The following is a 17,662-nucleotide window of genomic DNA, read 5'->3' on the forward strand; positions in this document are numbered from 1 at the left end:
GAATACCTTATCTTACCTTACAAAAAGTGTTATAGGTTCTGGAATATGCAGCAATCAAAAGCAAACAAGACGTATGATATACGCAAACAACCTCGCGAATAAAGTTTACAAAAAGCTGTCTATCAAATTGGGATTTTTGTTACGAAGTTAGACACGACATATTTTACTATTCAGATACGCAATAATATTTGTTACACACTTATTTTTCAAAATTGATTTGTGAGACCTTCCTGAACGGAAAATTCCTCGAACTTTTAATTTTCGATGGGTCCGTCTTGGGTGAACCGACTGACAGGAAGAAGAAAGACCACAAACCCACAAACCCCAAAATTTGCGAAATTCATTAATTCAGTTAATTCTGCCTACATTCACTTTTAAAAAGTTTGGTGGAAACACCTTTATTTACTAGTTAGTTAAACAAGTGTTTTGAACACTTGTCTTATCTTTTTAAAAAAGAAAAAAGAAAAAAAAAGTAAAAATAGTTACCAAGATGAGATTCGAACACACGACGACTCCCGTGTCGGTGCTCAGAGAGGCAAAAATTTCCATTCTTGTAGGACACATTTGCGTTTTAATACAAGCTCACGAGCTTGTAAAAATGAAGCAGACAAAGTTAAAAATATCAAACAAAATTAATATGCATAATATTAATTTTGCATAATAATATAAATTAATATATACAAAGTACTTGCTATTGTTTCTGACTCATATTTGTGTGAACCACGCATTACAGTCTGTTTATTGTTGTTATTAGAAATCAACTAAAAATATAATAACACACCACAGCATGAACAACTGACTGAAGAAGGTAAACAGTTTTGTTTTGAAAACATCATGTGTGTATATCTAACTATAATGTAGAAACTAATGATTTGCATATATGTTTTTATTATGTTTTTATTCACATATCTAGAACTGTGTTATTGTGCCTAAAGCTGTGTCTCTTTGCCTTCATTTGAAAAAAAAACTTATTGGATCACTAAAATAGAAAAATAGTTTTTGGAATTTTTCAAAATAAACTTGTTCTAGGTGTTTCGAAACATGATGATATGAGCATGGAGAACAATAACAATGCATTACATGCTGAAACAATGCCTGGTTAGTGATTTTGATTATATTTGCAATCTTTGTATGATAACACTATCTTAGTATATACCTTATTTCCTCCAATTAGAGCAGGGCCTTTAATTAGCGTTGCCCTTAAAAAAATGCAGCACCTAGAAAAGCGGGGACTATTAGAATGTAGAGCTGCCCCAAAGACAACAGATGGTTGAATGGGTTTTTAAATCTTGAGGTGCACTGCCTCAAGATATCATTATAAAATCGTTTAATGCGTGTGCATGGAATCTTGCAATTGATAGAAGCAAGGATAACTTAATTCATTGCTTTTAAAAAAGAAACACCTTGTGCAGCAGGGGCTGAGTTGTTGAAGCTACAACTGTTAGCTCAAGGTGATCTTACTAATAACCTTTTGGAGGACATTGCAGATGACAAGGAGGATGATTTTTTAACATTTTGTAGTGTATTATTAGGATGTGATATGTTTTTGAATGCAGAGAGAGAAAAACAAATTCGTTGATTTTTCATTTTGAAAAGTATTTTACTAGTGCCACCCTTTTTATAGCGTGCTCCCTTAGAGTCAATTTTTATATTAGCGCCATGGGCGCTAAAAAGAGAAAATATATTACTTAGTATAGTCAAAGGTCGCAAAAACTTGGATGATTTCACATTGCAGATAGCCAATATTGACCAGCAACAATTTATTGTGTAATACTAAGATAATCAGAGAGAATTTTGACAGCACTAGAATTGGCTAAGATTTATAAAAAGGATTATAGGAGTCTCTTTTTTTAAAAAGCTTCAACATTGGTGCTCATAGTGCAGCCTGAAAATCAAGCAAATCAAAATTTCTTGAAATTTGAAAAAATATCAGGGATATCTGTGGATCCTATTGGGGTATCAGGGTAATTTGTTTTACAACAGGAAACACTTTTTGCTATGTATTATGACTGCCAAGAATTTGAAAAAAAACCAGAGAGTTTTAACGTTTCTTATGGTGACCATTGCATCAATGTGTCGACAACGTACAAATACCTTGGCATTATTCTTGATCAAAGTCTTAACATGAACGTCAATTTTGATACGACGTACAAAAAAGGTTCTGGGAAAATTCGACTTTTACAGAAGATGCGTGTAATGTTGACTACAGCTGCTGCGTACTCCATCTACGGATGCATGATTCAGCTAACTCTTACTGTGGTTTCATCAGTTTATTAAAATGTGAAACGAAAAAAAGAAAATTAAGATCCTTACATGAGCGGGCTTGCAAGTTGATAGGTGCAAATGGCTCCCACATCAACAACTATGCTCAACATTCCATCATGTTTATTTGTCTGAAACGCTATCAATGGAAATGTATGCAAAAACTTTAAAAATTACTTTGAGTGTATGTCATAAAAAGGCAAAAAGAAATAATAACTTTTTGATTGGAGTATCAAAGGCCAAGCTCAAGTCAACTGAATTATCTTTTTCTTTTTCTGGTGCTGTATTGTATAATTCTTTACCTCGTGATTTACGGATGATAAAATGTCATAGCGATTTTAAAAGAGAAGTTACTTTATATTTCACATCATTTTTTTCTTCAACGTTTTTATTGTTCATAATATTTTATAATTTTTTACTAATACATACATTTTAATTACTACAGGACACATATTGATAACAGGTTTTTATATTTACTGTAAATTTTTCTGAATCGCTTATCCTGCATAAATATTCCTTAAGTAAAAATAAATAAATAAAAAAAATGTTGATGTGTTGCTGAAAACTCGGTGCACAACAATATTGTGGACTAAAATTTATTTTTTTTCCATAATTTGCATGATATTTTTTACAGTGTGATCAGGATGGCCAGAGCTTGCATTTATTCAATCTTCTGAACACTCAAATGTTAAGAAATTTTATTTTTTAAGGACGGTAATTTAATTTGATGTGCTAATATTTTCATTGTTCAGGAATATATGAAAATTTTAGGTGCACTGTAATGGCTTCACTAATCTTAATTAACTTTCCTTTGACGTCAATACTATTTTAGCGTTAAAGTTTGGTAAATTACAGAACAATTTTATAGGCAATGTTTTATAGAATTTGTTAAAGAAAATTGTGAAGAATATAATCCACTTTGCAAAAGTCACAGACAGACAGAACTGACGTATTATTATATAGATTATTATATAGACTAGTCGATAAGGCCCGTGGAAAAATATCAAAAAAATGTATAGGATCGTGTGCTTGTGACAAACGGATGCAGAGATATTAGGGTGTAAAGGTTTTTTTATGACCTCATTTACCCGTCCATTCCGAAACGGATTTGGTGACCCAGGTTTGGAAAACTTACCCAAATTGGTCCCAGGTAGTCCCTAACTACCCACGTAGGAGATGACGTCAGTTATTTCCACCCGTTTCCAAGTTATTTAGCCTTAAATTTAAAAGTGCAATGCAATGGCTTAACTAAACTATCATGTTCAAGAAATGATAAACTTTTCACAGTAGTATGAATACTGAACAGACAAACCGAAATAATATCTTCAAATTTTATCCACTTTGCAAAAGTGACAGACAGACAGACAGAACTGCCGTATTATTATATAGATAGTAGGATAGGCTGTGTTCAAAGCAGAAATGATTTTTTGCCTTGACTTTGTTCAATGCAAATACTCCTTCAGATCATTTTTTTGTTTCATGTTTCCTGATAGTAAAAAAGCTGAAAACTTCTTATATGGTCGAACAAAGTGCACCTATATTATCACACATGGTGTTGCTCCTTTTTTAAAAACATTTTACGTGCAAGTGTAAGTGAATTGGGTCACTCTGTTTGCTTATTTGACGATTCGTATAATATATTCGGTTTTGGAATAATGAAATCAACATGGTATGCACTCAATATTATTGTTTAGGATTTGTGGGAAAAGTTGCAGCAGTAGGTATTCTTAAAATGTTTAAGTCCTGTGTGAGTGGTTTGAGTGGTGAAAAAATGCTACAAGTTTCCCTTGATGGACTAAATCAAATCATTTTTGTCAATGCGCAACGAACAAAAACAATGAATAAGATGTGCTAGTTGATCTTGGTACCTGTGGTTTACATACAATTAATGGAACCTTGAAAACTGGCGCAAAAGCTACTGACTGGAACTTAAAAAAGTTGATGTCATCAATGTTTCAAATTTTCCATGAAATTCTCTCAAGAGCAAGTGATTATGAAAAAATGGCTGAAGCAACAAGGTCAGATATTCCCTACATGTTTTTGTGGAACTCGTTGGGCTGAGAATCAAACTGTAGCAAAGAAATCAAGGGATGTTTGGTCAAAAGTGGTAATTGCGATTGACTACTGGAAATCTTTATCAAAGAGTAAACAACCCGGTAGCCAGGCCAAAACACAAGCTTTGAACACCTAATTACCAGAACTTAAGAAAACCTGGTATCCTTGAAATTAAAGTTTTTTGAAGAAATCAGTGCTATTTTTAACACATTTGTTTTGGTTTTCTCCTTGATTATCCTTATTTTTTTATTTCTTTACTAGTTGATAAGGCCCGTGGAAAAATCCACTAAGGCAGGAGGACAATGTAAAAATTGGTTATTTTAGACCTTTTGCTGATGTCAGCAGTGCATATGCGAAAACAAATTGACGAAATTCAGTTTATCCGTTGTCTCTGTGATCATGTGATTTTGATGAACGGTAAGTAATATATAAGGGCTGAAGGTGACGTCAGCAAAGACCCGTGAAAACACACAAAATTATTTTTTGAGAAATTTGTATGCCTGTTGCCTTCAACGCATAGGTCTTTAAACGCAGATCAAGAACATGTATAGGATGTACATTTGACAAACGGTTACGGTGGTTTAAATGATTTTTGATGACGTCATCAATCCGCCCATTTCGAAACGGATTCGGGGACCCAGGTTTGGCAAAATTACCCAAATTGGTCTTAAGTGGTCTCTATTTACTTTTCGTAACTTTTGTTCTCATTTTATTAGTGGTCACCCTGCTAGTATTCTTTTAAGGTTGTCCATAATTCATCCAGTGTACATTCATGTTGTTCCGAAATCACCCAATTTGTTATGCAAGTTGTAAACAATGGTCCTGATTAAATCTGGTTGTTAGGGAATTAAAATTTTAAAGTGTTTTCCACGTTGTTAAATAAGAACGATTTAAATCATTTAAAAAGGAGTTTTATTTTCATCAATATGATACAGCCTATCCCGTTTCAAATACCATCATGTTATCAATTAGCCATAACTTGTGGTCACCCAACTTTGCGATATTAAAATACAGGCCTATATAAAAGAGATTTTTTATCCAGCAGTGCAATTTATAGCTTCATGAAACAAAACGTAGGAAACAAAAAGTACGTGTTTTCAAGTATAAATTAAATTTTGCATGTTTTCCAGCTATTTGAGCCATTTGAACCTGTCCATCCCTTCTCACAATAACACTTCACTTCCCCGGTAGGTGAAATAGTTACACCATTTATGTCTGGTGACGTCACTCTCATTGCAATACAGGCATTAATACATTCTGCTACTGTGTTCCTGAATCCAATAAAAATTTCAGGACCACCAGTACCATCTCCCTGGATGAAATTACATCTCACGTCTAAAGAGAATTTGATTTTACTATTTCATCTTATAAGAACTTAAACTAGGAATGATTAATGAAAAAATATTAACTATTTAGCTGTGTGAAGGAAGTTAAACCAACACAATAGGACACCTGATGTGTTTTCTTCAAAGATAGAAAATGACCTTACTTCCACATCGGTACTCGTTACCAGCAACCACGCAGTTTCTATAATCACATGCTGCATTTGTCGGGCATTCAGATGGTACCTAAAGTTCACAACAATATCAAATAGTTAAATGAAAAATTATTTATAATAAGAATTATTTGGGATTTTTAAAAAAAGACCAATAACATGGCGGCCAAAATTCACAATGATTTGAACAGTTTCAATAAAAAATAATGAAGAAACATTAAGAATAAAATTAAATTTATAAAATTAGCAATAAACATGGCAGCTGAAATTTGGTAAGATGTTAAATAGTTTAAGGAAAAGGAGAAGATAATATAGATTCTGTGACAATAATAAATAAAAAAGCAATGTGCAGAGAGAAAAGTGTGAACATTGGTTATAATATGAAAATCTTTTCTTATAAATCTCTTTATTTCTTTTTATTTACATAAGCCTAATTAGTTGCTTCAATATTTTCAAATAGAAAAAAAATACGCCAACCTTTTTATATTTTTTAATTGATTTTTCTTCTTTCAAGCTTTGCAGTTGTGCCCCTTTGTCAGTCGCATCTGTTTGGACAAACCAACACTCTCCGTTTCTCGTTTGATCGTTTTGCAACTTAAACATAACGCTGTCACAATCATTATCTCTTTCACATTGCAATAGACAGATTACTTCGCTTATTGCTTTCAAATACTTTGTTATACCACCGACAGGTAATTGATCCTCCAGACTGTATAAACCACATCGAACAAAAAGCATCTTAGCCACAACAACTGCAATTATTACGAATCTGATCATTTTCACTTCTAGAGCGAGCAGCTATAAATAATATTGGTTATCCGGTTGTGGTTCTTCTCCCAAGGTGAAACTGTTAGTCACTCTGTTTGTTTTTGAAGAACATCATGAATTTTGAATTAGAAGGAAAAGAAATCAATTGCGTAATGTAATCTCGTTCCCAGGCGCTTTTACCATATTTGTATTTGTTAGGTATGACTATCAGAAAATGCTAGCAGCATTAAGCCGAATCAACACTGGACTGGACGATATTCGCGGCGATTTTTGTGACGAAAAGTAGAAAGCAATTCAACTTTTTGTCATGACGAAAATCGCGACCAATCAAGTTCGATAATTGATGACAATCTTCGTACTAACTTAAACGATAATTAAAAACCCATAGAAAGATCTCTGTATTTCACACTTGTTTCTCTCGGAGTTATCAACAACAACTTTCTTCGAGGTTACAGAATCAAAAATTTATAACTCTAAGAAATATTTTTAAATGGGGAATCTTTGACGATAAATAAATTAAGGCCCTGGAAAATCTAAAAAATTCTGAATTTGAACAAATTGAGTTAAGAACCCTGAAAGTTCTTTAACATTGCATGGTCACTATGAATATACACAATTCAAGATGCTCTAAAATTAAGATGGGGTCATTTTCTTTTTTTTTTATTTTGATTCTTTGGCATGTTTTCCTGATATATTTTAAAAAAAAAGAATCAAAAATATTTATTGTTAAGAGGGATAAAGTGAGGAAGATCCTTTTTACCTTTTAATAGTGTGCTTCAAGTTTAAAATTCCTTAATTATATTTAATCTGTATGATAATTAAAGGGAGTTATGCAGAGCGAATAAAAAATTGCATCCCTACATATAACATAGGGAACGTTCGCGTTTAATTTTAATTTATTTATTTATTTTCGTTTTTATCCTGCTTGTTATGTTATCCTGCTGTCTGTTTAACAATAATAAGACCCAAAGTTCTTCCGACATACTTTACCTTTAATTTTTAATAAAATATTTATGCCTTATTGATTATTCACAACCTTTAAGTAGGTGTAACTTTCCTTCATCATGATTTTTTTCAGGAAAAGGCAAAGATCTTTGATTTGCTTATCCCCAAAATAAATTTTCAGTCGTATTGGTATATATTTTTGTCCAACACTACTCCCCTCCATCTTGTCTGTTCTGCCCAATCTTGGAACGTGGAAGACAAACAGAACAATAAAAATTTTAGACTCTACCTCTTAAAAGGAACTTTAAATTGACATATTTCTTGGAAATTCAAAAGGCCAAAAATTTATATATACCATGTATTATACATGTGTTTAAAAAATTTAAACTACTCAACCATATTAGCTTGCTAGCTACCAAGCTGGCTAAACATCTTATCCAATGAAATTACCAGCTAACTAACTAATAATATGGTTGAATATGATTTTTCTGATTCTTCATAAATCGAAACATTTTATTTTTAAAATTTAGCCACTACAAGTTGTATAAATAAATACTAAATGTATAACACGTGCTTTTCAGCCACATGATTTTTACTCTACTGTGTCCGAAAACAGGCAGGGTCAATTCAACAGTACCAAAATGTGATGTTTTAATGTGCCTGAGAATGTTTGATTGGTCTTGCAAACAACAGGGCTTGTGTGGCACATTCCTTCTTTAAGATTTAAAGGGCGTCCGAAGATGGGCCTAACATGGTCTTTTGCCCAATCTTGTGACACCCTACCCAGTCTAACGATTGGCTAATGTTATGTCCAAAGATTGGACAGCGTCCTAAGATTGAGCAGAACAGTACGAGAGCAAGTTTGTTGCGATAGTTGTAACTTTGGCTACAGAACTTTACTTTTTCCAACACAGAAAGTGAGGAAATATCGAGTTATTGATCTATCATGCTTAAAAATAGATAAGTCAGTCATAAAACGTATAACACAAAATATGCGATATTTTTACTGAGGGGAGTGTTCGACCAAATAAAGTGGAAGAGTGAATTTTTGTATATAGTTTTTTTCTCCTTTTTTGGATTTTTATTATGGAAATATTTTATCATCACTCTAGAGATAATTTTCTTTCAGAATATATATATTTGTAAGGGTTAATATAGGGACCAGAGGATATATTTTAAATATACTTAGTATGTGTCTCAGGGGGTTACCGTTTCCTTAACAGCAACACGTGATGTGAGCAATAATTTTTTGTTAGATCGATATTAAGCTTCATTTTTAAAATTTAATTAGATTCTAAAAATAAAGATGTGAGTAGGTATAACTATTCATTTATAATGAGGTGATGTTGGCTTGTCTCATTTAAGTTAGCCAGTCTAACATTTTAATCCACTTCGTGTGGCGGAAGAATTTTAATTGCAATTGATATTCTAATGGAAACACTTTTTTCTTATTTCGTTATTTAACGGAATACACTGTTTCCATTAACTACAAAAAAATATACAGAATGACTTTGTTTACAGGACTCCATCTTAGATTCTTTTTATAAGTAAAATGAAATAAAGAAATAGAAAATAGAAAGAATAAAAAGTAAAATTTCTCTTGTGAGTAAGAGATCTCGCAAATAGTGATCACAATTTTGTTATTTGTTGTCATGCGCAGTTGTTAAATTAAATCGCAAAAAGAAAAGAAAAACAAACTTAGAAAAATTCCAATATCGTAGCCTGTCTCTTTTTGACTTCAATTTCTTCAATTTTCTTTTCTTAAAATTTTTGTAAGTTATAGCTAAGAACATCTTACTTTTCTGTTCCTTGTGTTTTTCCAATCAACAGAGACACCAAAATATCTATATTATAATGCCCGTATACGTCTGTCCGTCCGTCCGTCTGTCTGTCATGCAAAATGGTAGCTTAGCTGCGACGGGCGAACCCGTGGATTTTTCCATGGGCTAGCGACTAGTTTAAAATACTGTTCGTTGATATGTGAATGTTTTGCATATTTAAAATCAGCCTAAATATATAAACCCTTCTTATTGTTTTGTTTTGAAAATTATGCTGAAGATCGCTTAAAGTGTATCCATTCAGAAAAACTATTGTGGTGAGAGCTACTTGTCATATGTTATACCACTTTCAGAAGCTGAGCGTAGTCATATCTACCCGATATGTGTTTCATGCTGATGTGTTGCTGTTTTTAATGGAAACAAACTATCCCATAATATCCCATACTAGTATTCACGACGCAACGCCACACTCCGTAAAATCGTCTTTTTGAAAACGGAGTTTATATTCGACAGAATTCATGACGTTTTAGTTTAAAGGGGAATTGTTGAAGCTGAATATTTTGTTTAATAGTAGCTAATTTTAGCTATGGCCAGACAGAAGAAAGATAACAACAAGAAGCCCTCCGGCGTAAAGATTTCCGCCATTAGCAATAATCTGAAAAAGTACTAAACTTTGAAGAGGACTGAGTAATATGGGGGAACAAAATCGGTCAAAACGAGGATTTAGGCTTTAGCCTGGATAAGTTTCGGACGTCCAGCCTAGCTGCGCTGTCTCCATCTCTCTATCTATCTCCTCAGGCAGGCGATTTTAAAGATTCCGCCTTCGCTGGCGGAAATCAATAACTGTTTGTTTTCTTGAAATCGAAATAAAACTCTGTATTATTTTTTGTATGTACTTTTAATTGAAGATTTTATCATTGTGATTTACTTCTCGGAAATTTGTTTAAATTTTTTTTTACTGTCAAAAGTTAGGGAACTTTTAAGTGTCAGAATTCTGGAAACCTGAAGCGGCGAATATTCCTATAAGCAATCAGCTTGTGAAAACTGAAATTAAGATATTTGAGCATGATTTTTCATGGTGAAGCAACTGTAAATTTACCGAACAACAAAGTAAAATAACACAACAGCTTTTTTTTCTGTAGAATCTCAATCTCCGCAATCTGACAATCTAACTTCAGTAGTACTGAATGGTCAGTCGATAACTAAAGACAACTTACCAAAAATCACTGCGAGATTCACCGGGCACAGTCTTTCCAGTGCGTGCAGTAGTATATTAAAAAATGTTCTGAACAACAAGGAGAAAATTTCCTATGTTGTCTCATCTGATCAAACGCTCAACAAAACACCGTTACAGGTAGAAGTTACTGAAACTGTGACTGATGCTGAGGATGACGGCGACCAAAGCGATATCTGTAGCCTGCCAGAATGTGATTCTGATCTTCTTGGTAAGATATGGTTAATTTTAATAAGACTATAAGCGTTTGTGCCTTCTCTGACTCTATCATTGAGGGCAGGTTTGTGTTTTTTAACAAACTTTAAAGGCTTCGCAAACCCTTTTTTTGAAGTTCTAGTATGTTCAGAGTAAAAGGTGCCAATTGAAAATTGTCTTCTCACTTTAATGTAACGAATTCATTTCAAGAGAGCATTTCAGAAATGTTAAATACAACCTCTTCCGAAAAAATCCTGAATTATTTTGGCTGATTACGATTCCTCTAATTGAATTGATTTTGCGAGTCTAAATTTCGCGATTTCGCAAATTTTTGCCTTTTTCCGCAAAAATTTAAATCGCAAAAACACCATAAATTGTCAGATCGCAAAAATAAATCCAAGCAAATATTTTAAAAGTGCTCATGGAAGTTAAATTTAAAAATTTTCGCGAGTTTACAAACTTGCGAAATATCGTTTAACGTAAGTTTTAGATTTTATAAACCTGTCTAGAGGTCAAGCCAGATGCGCCTCATATTGACGAGTTATCACATCTCACCGGTACACAACATTCTTCGATATTGCCAGCTAGTTCTTCTCAACCAAACGAGTTACTTAAAGAAACAGATCCTATCAACACTGAATACTCCTCCACAGAGGCTAGTCCGAAAAGCATCGAAGACAATGACTTTCGGAGAGAAGGAAACAAAGAAATCGCCGATTTCCAAGTATTGACAACAAACACTATTGAAGATGGAGTTGACAGGGTGGAGAATACAGGTGTAGATGTTAGGCCTACCAACGGTAATAGTCAGCCTATTTCTGCTATGCCATCCGACGAACCAGTAGCTAAGAAAGTCTGTATTAGTGATAGTATACCGAATACAACGCCGTTCTTATTGATGCAGAAGATGCTACGTGGTGAAACAGAACTTTGTTTACCACCAGGTAACTTTGGTCTAATTTTTCGAATTTATGTCGCGAAATAATCTTTAAGTTCCCATAAGTAACCCGCGAAAAAAGTTGGTAAGATTGAATACAAAAAATTATAGCGTCGCGAGATTTCCTGTGTTTTTTATATATTTTTCTACTACACGGATTTTTTAACCCTATTCGGTCCGGGGGGGAGGACGGTTTTTTTTAATAACTCCTGATTGCTTTCTTATATGGCTATGATACTTACTGAGTTTCAACATTTATCTATTAGACACCTGCATGCTAAATTTTTAGGTCCCATACCTTTCAGAGGCTTTGATATTGGCCATTACTCGAAACTACCCCTAAAATCTCTATGAAATCCTTATAATGGGGAAAATATAATAAATCCTGTTAGGATTATCCTTAGAACTTGAAACTTGCAACACAACTTTGTTTCATCAAGAAGAATCATTTTGAATAATTTTGACACGTGATTAATCCGATTTCCCGATTTTGTCGGATTTTACCCGAAAATCGGAAAAAAACGGATTTTCGGGCAATTTTTGGCAATTTTTTATTCAATCCATGTAAAAACCGGAAGATATGTTAAAAAAATTTTATTTAGCTTTCAGAAACTTCAAACAGAATGTAAAAATTCCTTCTAGAACAAAAGTAATTATATTTTAAGCAGATAGTGGCATTTTTAACAATTTTCAAGCTTCTGATGACGTCACAGAAAATGTGCTGACGTAAGCAAATATTTATTGCCGCCATTTTGTTCCTTTTATGACGTACTATAAGTGTGCCAAGTTTGATTCAATTTGAACAATCCTATGAAAAGTTATTGAGTGGGGGGGGGCGGAATCCGCCCCCCCCCCCCCCCCCCCGGTCATAGTATGTTCGAAAAACCCCGGACCGAATAGGGTTAAAAGAATATCAAAATTGCAACCAGGCTGGTCATCATTCTTATTTCAATAGATTTTTTGTTTTTAACTTGACATCCAGCTTGATATTTTTATAAAGAATTTTCTTTTAAAAAAAAAATTGTATGATGTTAAAAGAAACTTTAAAAGCCTGTTTTCACTAAAATGTCGTATATTTTTTTTCTCTAAAATAATTTTAATTGGCGAAATTTTATACTGGAGAAGTTTAAAAGAAAGTTGGCTGCTTCTCCTCGTGAACGAAATTTATTTAAACGAAATAAATAACATATTTTTTAACTTCTCAGATCCTAAACATTGGACGAAGGAAGAAGTGTCTGAATTTATGAAATGGTTGGTAATTCTACTCAAAACAGAAGAGCCACTCATACCGTATGAGAATTTCCAGATTGATGGGAAGTTGTTGTTCAAAATGCGAAAGCGGAATTTACAGAGGTTGTTTCCAGAAGTAGCCGTGGACTGTTTGTGGATGCATGTGGAAGCTTTGAAGTTTGGTAGGAAATGTTTTTTTTCTTTTCAGTTGGTACGATACTGTGAAAAATGTCAAACGTAATGTCTGTGAAAAAAGTTCATCACGAAAATGAGTGACAATGAGTGATACCTTAGAATTATTAAAATTTATTAATAAAAAGGGGCGATTATTTAAAAAGGGGCGATTATTTAAAAAGGGGCGATTATTTAAAAAGGGGCGATTATTTAAATAGGGGCGATTATTTAAATAGGGGCGATTATTTAAAAAGCGGCGATTATTTAAAAAGGGGCGATTATTTAAAAAGGGGCGATTATTTAAAAAGGGGCGATTATTTAAAAAGGGGCGATTATTTAAAAGCGACGATTATTTAAATAGGGGCGATTATTTAAATAGGGGCGATTATTTAAAAAGCGGCGATTATTTAAAAAGGGGCGATTATTTAAAAAGGGGCGATTATTTAAATAGGGGCGATTATTTAAAAGCGACGATTATTTAAATAGGGGCGATTATTTAAATAGGGGCGATTATTTAAAAGCGACGATTATTTAAATAGGGGCGATTATTTAAATAGGGGCGATTATTTAAATAGGGGCGATTATTTAAATAGGGGCGATTATTTAAAAGCGACGATTATTTAAATAGGGGCGATTATTTAAAAAGGGGCGATTATTTAAATAGGGGCGATTATTTAAATAGGGGCGATTATTTAAATAGGGGCGATTATTTAAATAGGGGCGATTATTTAAATAGGGGCGATTATTTAAATAGGGGCGATTATTTAAAAGCGACGATTATTTAAATAGCGACGATTATTTAAATAGGGGCGATTATTTAAAAAGGGGCGATTATTTAAAAGCGACGATTATTTAAATAGGGGCGATTATTTAAAAAGGGGCGATTATTTAAATAGGGGCGATTATTTAAATAGGGGCGATTATTTAAATAGGGGCGATTATTTAAATAGGGGCGATTATTTAAATAGGGGCGATTATTTAAAAGCGACGATTATTTAAATAGCGACGATTATTTAAATAGGGGCGATTATTTAAAAAGGGGCGATTATTTAAAAAGGAGCCTGAAAAGTCGTGTCAGGAACTTTCGATATAAACTTTTCAATTTAGCTACAGAAGTAAAACACTTTTCGCGAGTATGTATAAAAAAAAACTGTACAAAAAATGCATCTTTGGAAAATAAACTCAGTTTGTAGCTACAGTTTTTATCGTTTGAACCGTTTACCCTTTTCGATTACCCTTGACGTTTATTAAAATTGTTTTAGCATGGGTATTTACTGGCGTGATTGATGTTCAACCCTGGGCGTTTATTCTAAAAGTGGATGTTTCATAGGTCAACAATTTGTGAAAAATAGAAAATATTATTTAAATATATTTCCCTGTGACGTGTATAATTTTATTATACCGTTCTACTATATATTTGTTTCTTTATTTGCCCCCTCCCCTCCCTTTTCCTCCTCCTCCTCCCTCTTCTCAAGATTTTAGAATCCGTAAATAGTTGTGGCATGACATTTGGTATAATAAAATTCAATCCTATATAAAAGATGCGAGCGGGAAAATATTGCTGTTTTGGTCACGTGACTAATTTATGACGTCATTTTATAGGAATGGATCATCATTTTGTTGAATTTTCGCGTTTTTGTTATCTACGTTCTAACAAGTATTGTTTTAGTCAGAATTTTTTTTCTTAAAATTGTTTTAAAAAATGATGTAATTAATTAGGATAACATCCGTACATTTTTTTTTTTGGATTTTATGATCGAAAGAAATTGCAAGAAATACAGCGTATATTGAATGAAGATTTTAGTTTAAAATGTTAGTAAAACGTTCTGATTGTTCTTCAAAAAATACCCCTTGTAAACGAAATTGCTACCCCCAGAAAATTATAAAAAAGTTATTACGAATAACCCAAAAAACGAACGTGGGGGGGGGGGTATATTCCCCTTTCTTATAGGTAATAGGGTCAAAAGTGCTTTTAATGTTTTTTGTCATTTTTAGCTAGCGTGACAACTTTGACGAATTCTACTCCTCTTGATCGTTGTATTGATGCATCAACAACACCAGCAAAAATTGTTACTGGACAATCAAATCCAGCTTCTTCCTACCCTGAGAATTTGAGTCCTGCAAATAGTATGTGTTATCTTTCAATGTTACAAACGTTTAAATGTCGACTTATGCCGTATAGTTAAGAAATATAAAAATATAATTATAATATAAGTAACGCGATATTGAAACGTTGATCCCGCGACGAGAATATTATAATGTAACGCGATATTGGAGCGTTTATGCCGCGACGGGAATAATATAATGTAACGCGATATTGACACGCTTATCCCGCGACCGGAATAATAGAATGTAACTCGACATTAAAACGATTATTTATTTATTATTTTCTAGAAGTGAAAGCTTCAACTGAAGGATATTGTAAGTGTCATTTTTCTGTTGTCACTGCTTTAAGAGAAAAAACTTTCACGGTTATTTCACCTCATTTTTCACGAAAGTATCTTTACAAAACACGCATAAGTTGCTCAACTTTGAAATCAAATTTTGTGGGTAAGCTTGTATAAGCCCTATATGTTTACTCACAAAATTTGATTGCAAACCGACATGCAGATCCCAAGTTATGAGTTCTTCAGCAAAAAATTAGGAGGCCTGGGATGAGCAAGCGAGTGTCATTTTGGCAAAAAATTATGTTAATCAATTAACCTTTATAATATCTATGCATTGATAAAGTTTGAATGCACACTCCTTAACAGGTCTAAATTTACTGATGCAAGAAGATTACTGAAATATGACATCATAATTCATGCAGCATAATCTGAAATTCTTTAAATGTGAATATCTTGAGAACGAAAAGAGCTTTTTAAAAAAATTTAAAAAGGCTTTTTAAGCTCTATAATATAAGTCCAACATCATTTTATACCTCGGGTTTCCTTTAACGAAACTAGTATATTCCACAAAATGTCTTCAAAACACTTGGTAGTTAATTTCCAATACTTTGTGGGGATTTTAATACCGCGAATGGGTCTCCCTGCGAAAGTTTCTTCCCTTAAAATGAGTCTAATTATTTGAAAACATTTTCAAGACGGAAGTGTAATTGTCTGGTAGTAAAAAAACACGAGTTTGATTTACACTATTCAGGTCTATTATGTTTTTTAAAACGACTCTATAACTTGGTATATGCTACAATTTTGTTCGGAATATTATTAGAATAAATGTCCAAAATTCAAAGGCTGTACCCACAAGCAATAATTAAGCCTTTTCTATTAGACACACAAACTGTGAACTTGTCAAGGTGCGCATGTCCGATATTTACGACGGAATTAGGATACTCGTTTTTACTAGCATCATCCCTCTTCTTGTGGAGCTGTTAAGCATTCGCCAGTCAATGTTACGAGAAATGTCTCAATAACTGTCATTTTTTAAAAACATTCTGAACAAATTTGTAGTCAGTAAAAATAAAGTTTTGGGGGATACGTACGTTTTCCGACATTGCATTGAAAAGTAAAGGAGAAATACTAAGATATATATTTTGATTAAATTATTTCTTTTAGCGTCTCCTGGTAGCGGTCAAATTCAACTATGGCAGTTTCTTTTGGAACTCTTAACAGAACGAAATATGTGCCATATCATCAGCTGGGTGGGAACAGAAGGTGCATTCAAACTAGTGGATCCCGAACGGGTTGCCCAGTTATGGGGCGAGCGAAAAAACAAACCGTCTATGAATTACGAGAAGTTGAGTCGAGCATTGAGGTATTATTATGATGGAGATTTAATTCATAAAGTTTGCGGTAAGAGGTTTGTGTACCAGTTTGTTTGTGATTTAAAAATGTTGCTAGGTTACAGTGCAGCCGAACTGAGTAGGCTAGTTAAAGAAAGTTCACCTGACACGAGTGTGGACGACTAACCCGGTGGAAACTGTTATGTTGAAGCATGTGACAAAAGGAAAAGTTTATTTATATGAGAAATTTTGCTTACCAGTTTTAGATAATTTAATTTGCTCTTAATTTTTAAGAAGAAAATTTACTTTTTTGTTATTGTGATTGCGGTAGCTGCATCGTAGTTTGCGATTAATCAACTATTAAAATTCTACTAGGAGAAACTAAATTTAAATTTATGAAAAATTTATGAAAAATTTATGAAAAATTTATGAAAATTTACGATTATTCTCAAAAGTATATAATTTTGTAAATAACTATATACAGTCCTTTTTAAAAATATTTTTATATTTATATCAAAGTTTTTATACATATATTTTTTATTATTTTTTATTATTTTTATTATTAAATTTCGATTCATAAGAAAAGATTGCTTTATACCTCTATATGTATATGTATAGTAATTGTCCAGGCCATTTACACATTTCACGACAAAAATTCAAAACAAATGTGTAAAAGTATAGAATACTATAAACGAGTCTGAGCGGTAGTTAGTGCTTGCTAAAAAATTGCGTTCTTTTCATTAGTATGAAAAAAATACAGAGCACATTTTTGCTGGGCGAAAAATGTTGTGCGCGATATTACACCTTATTGCGCGAAATTAAATTCGTGTGGGAATTAGTATTTTTAACGTATCTATATGTTTGAGAAATA

The 17,662-nt window shown here is 33.0% G+C and overlaps 1 protein-coding gene across 1 annotated transcript; it reads left to right on the forward strand.

Annotated features, from left to right (window-relative positions):
- Positions 1–39: 39 nt before the first annotated feature.
- On the forward strand, positions 40–17,260 carry LOC130636346 (DNA-binding protein Ets97D-like). Its single transcript, XM_057446033.1, has 8 exons — positions 40–808; positions 1,030–1,098; positions 10,446–10,748; positions 11,242–11,676; positions 12,875–13,081; positions 15,069–15,200; positions 15,468–15,494; positions 16,625–17,260. The coding sequence occupies exons 2-8, from the start codon at positions 1,050–1,052 to the stop codon at positions 16,975–16,977; spliced, it is 1,506 nt and encodes a 501-aa protein (XP_057302016.1). The 5' UTR covers positions 40–808; positions 1,030–1,049; the 3' UTR covers positions 16,978–17,260.
- The last annotated feature ends 402 nt before the right edge of the window (positions 17,261–17,662 follow it).

This window comes from Hydractinia symbiolongicarpus, chromosome 3 (genome assembly GCF_029227915.1).
Source record: "Hydractinia symbiolongicarpus strain clone_291-10 chromosome 3, HSymV2.1, whole genome shotgun sequence".
In the NCBI taxonomy this organism is placed as follows: domain Eukaryota; kingdom Metazoa; phylum Cnidaria; class Hydrozoa; order Anthoathecata; family Hydractiniidae; genus Hydractinia; species Hydractinia symbiolongicarpus.

Excerpts from the sequence above, each read along its gene's own strand:
- LOC130636346 (XM_057446033.1), top strand. The coding sequence starts at position 1,050 with ATGAGCATGGAGAACAATAACAATGCATTACATGCTGAAACAATGCCT. Across the intron at positions 1,099-10,445 it reads ACATGCTGAAACAATGCCTG|AATCTCAATCTCCGCAATCT; the intron begins GTTAGTGATTTT and ends TTTTTTCTGTAG. Across the intron at positions 10,749-11,241 it reads ATGTGATTCTGATCTTCTTG|AGGTCAAGCCAGATGCGCCT; the intron begins GTAAGATATGGT and ends AAACCTGTCTAG.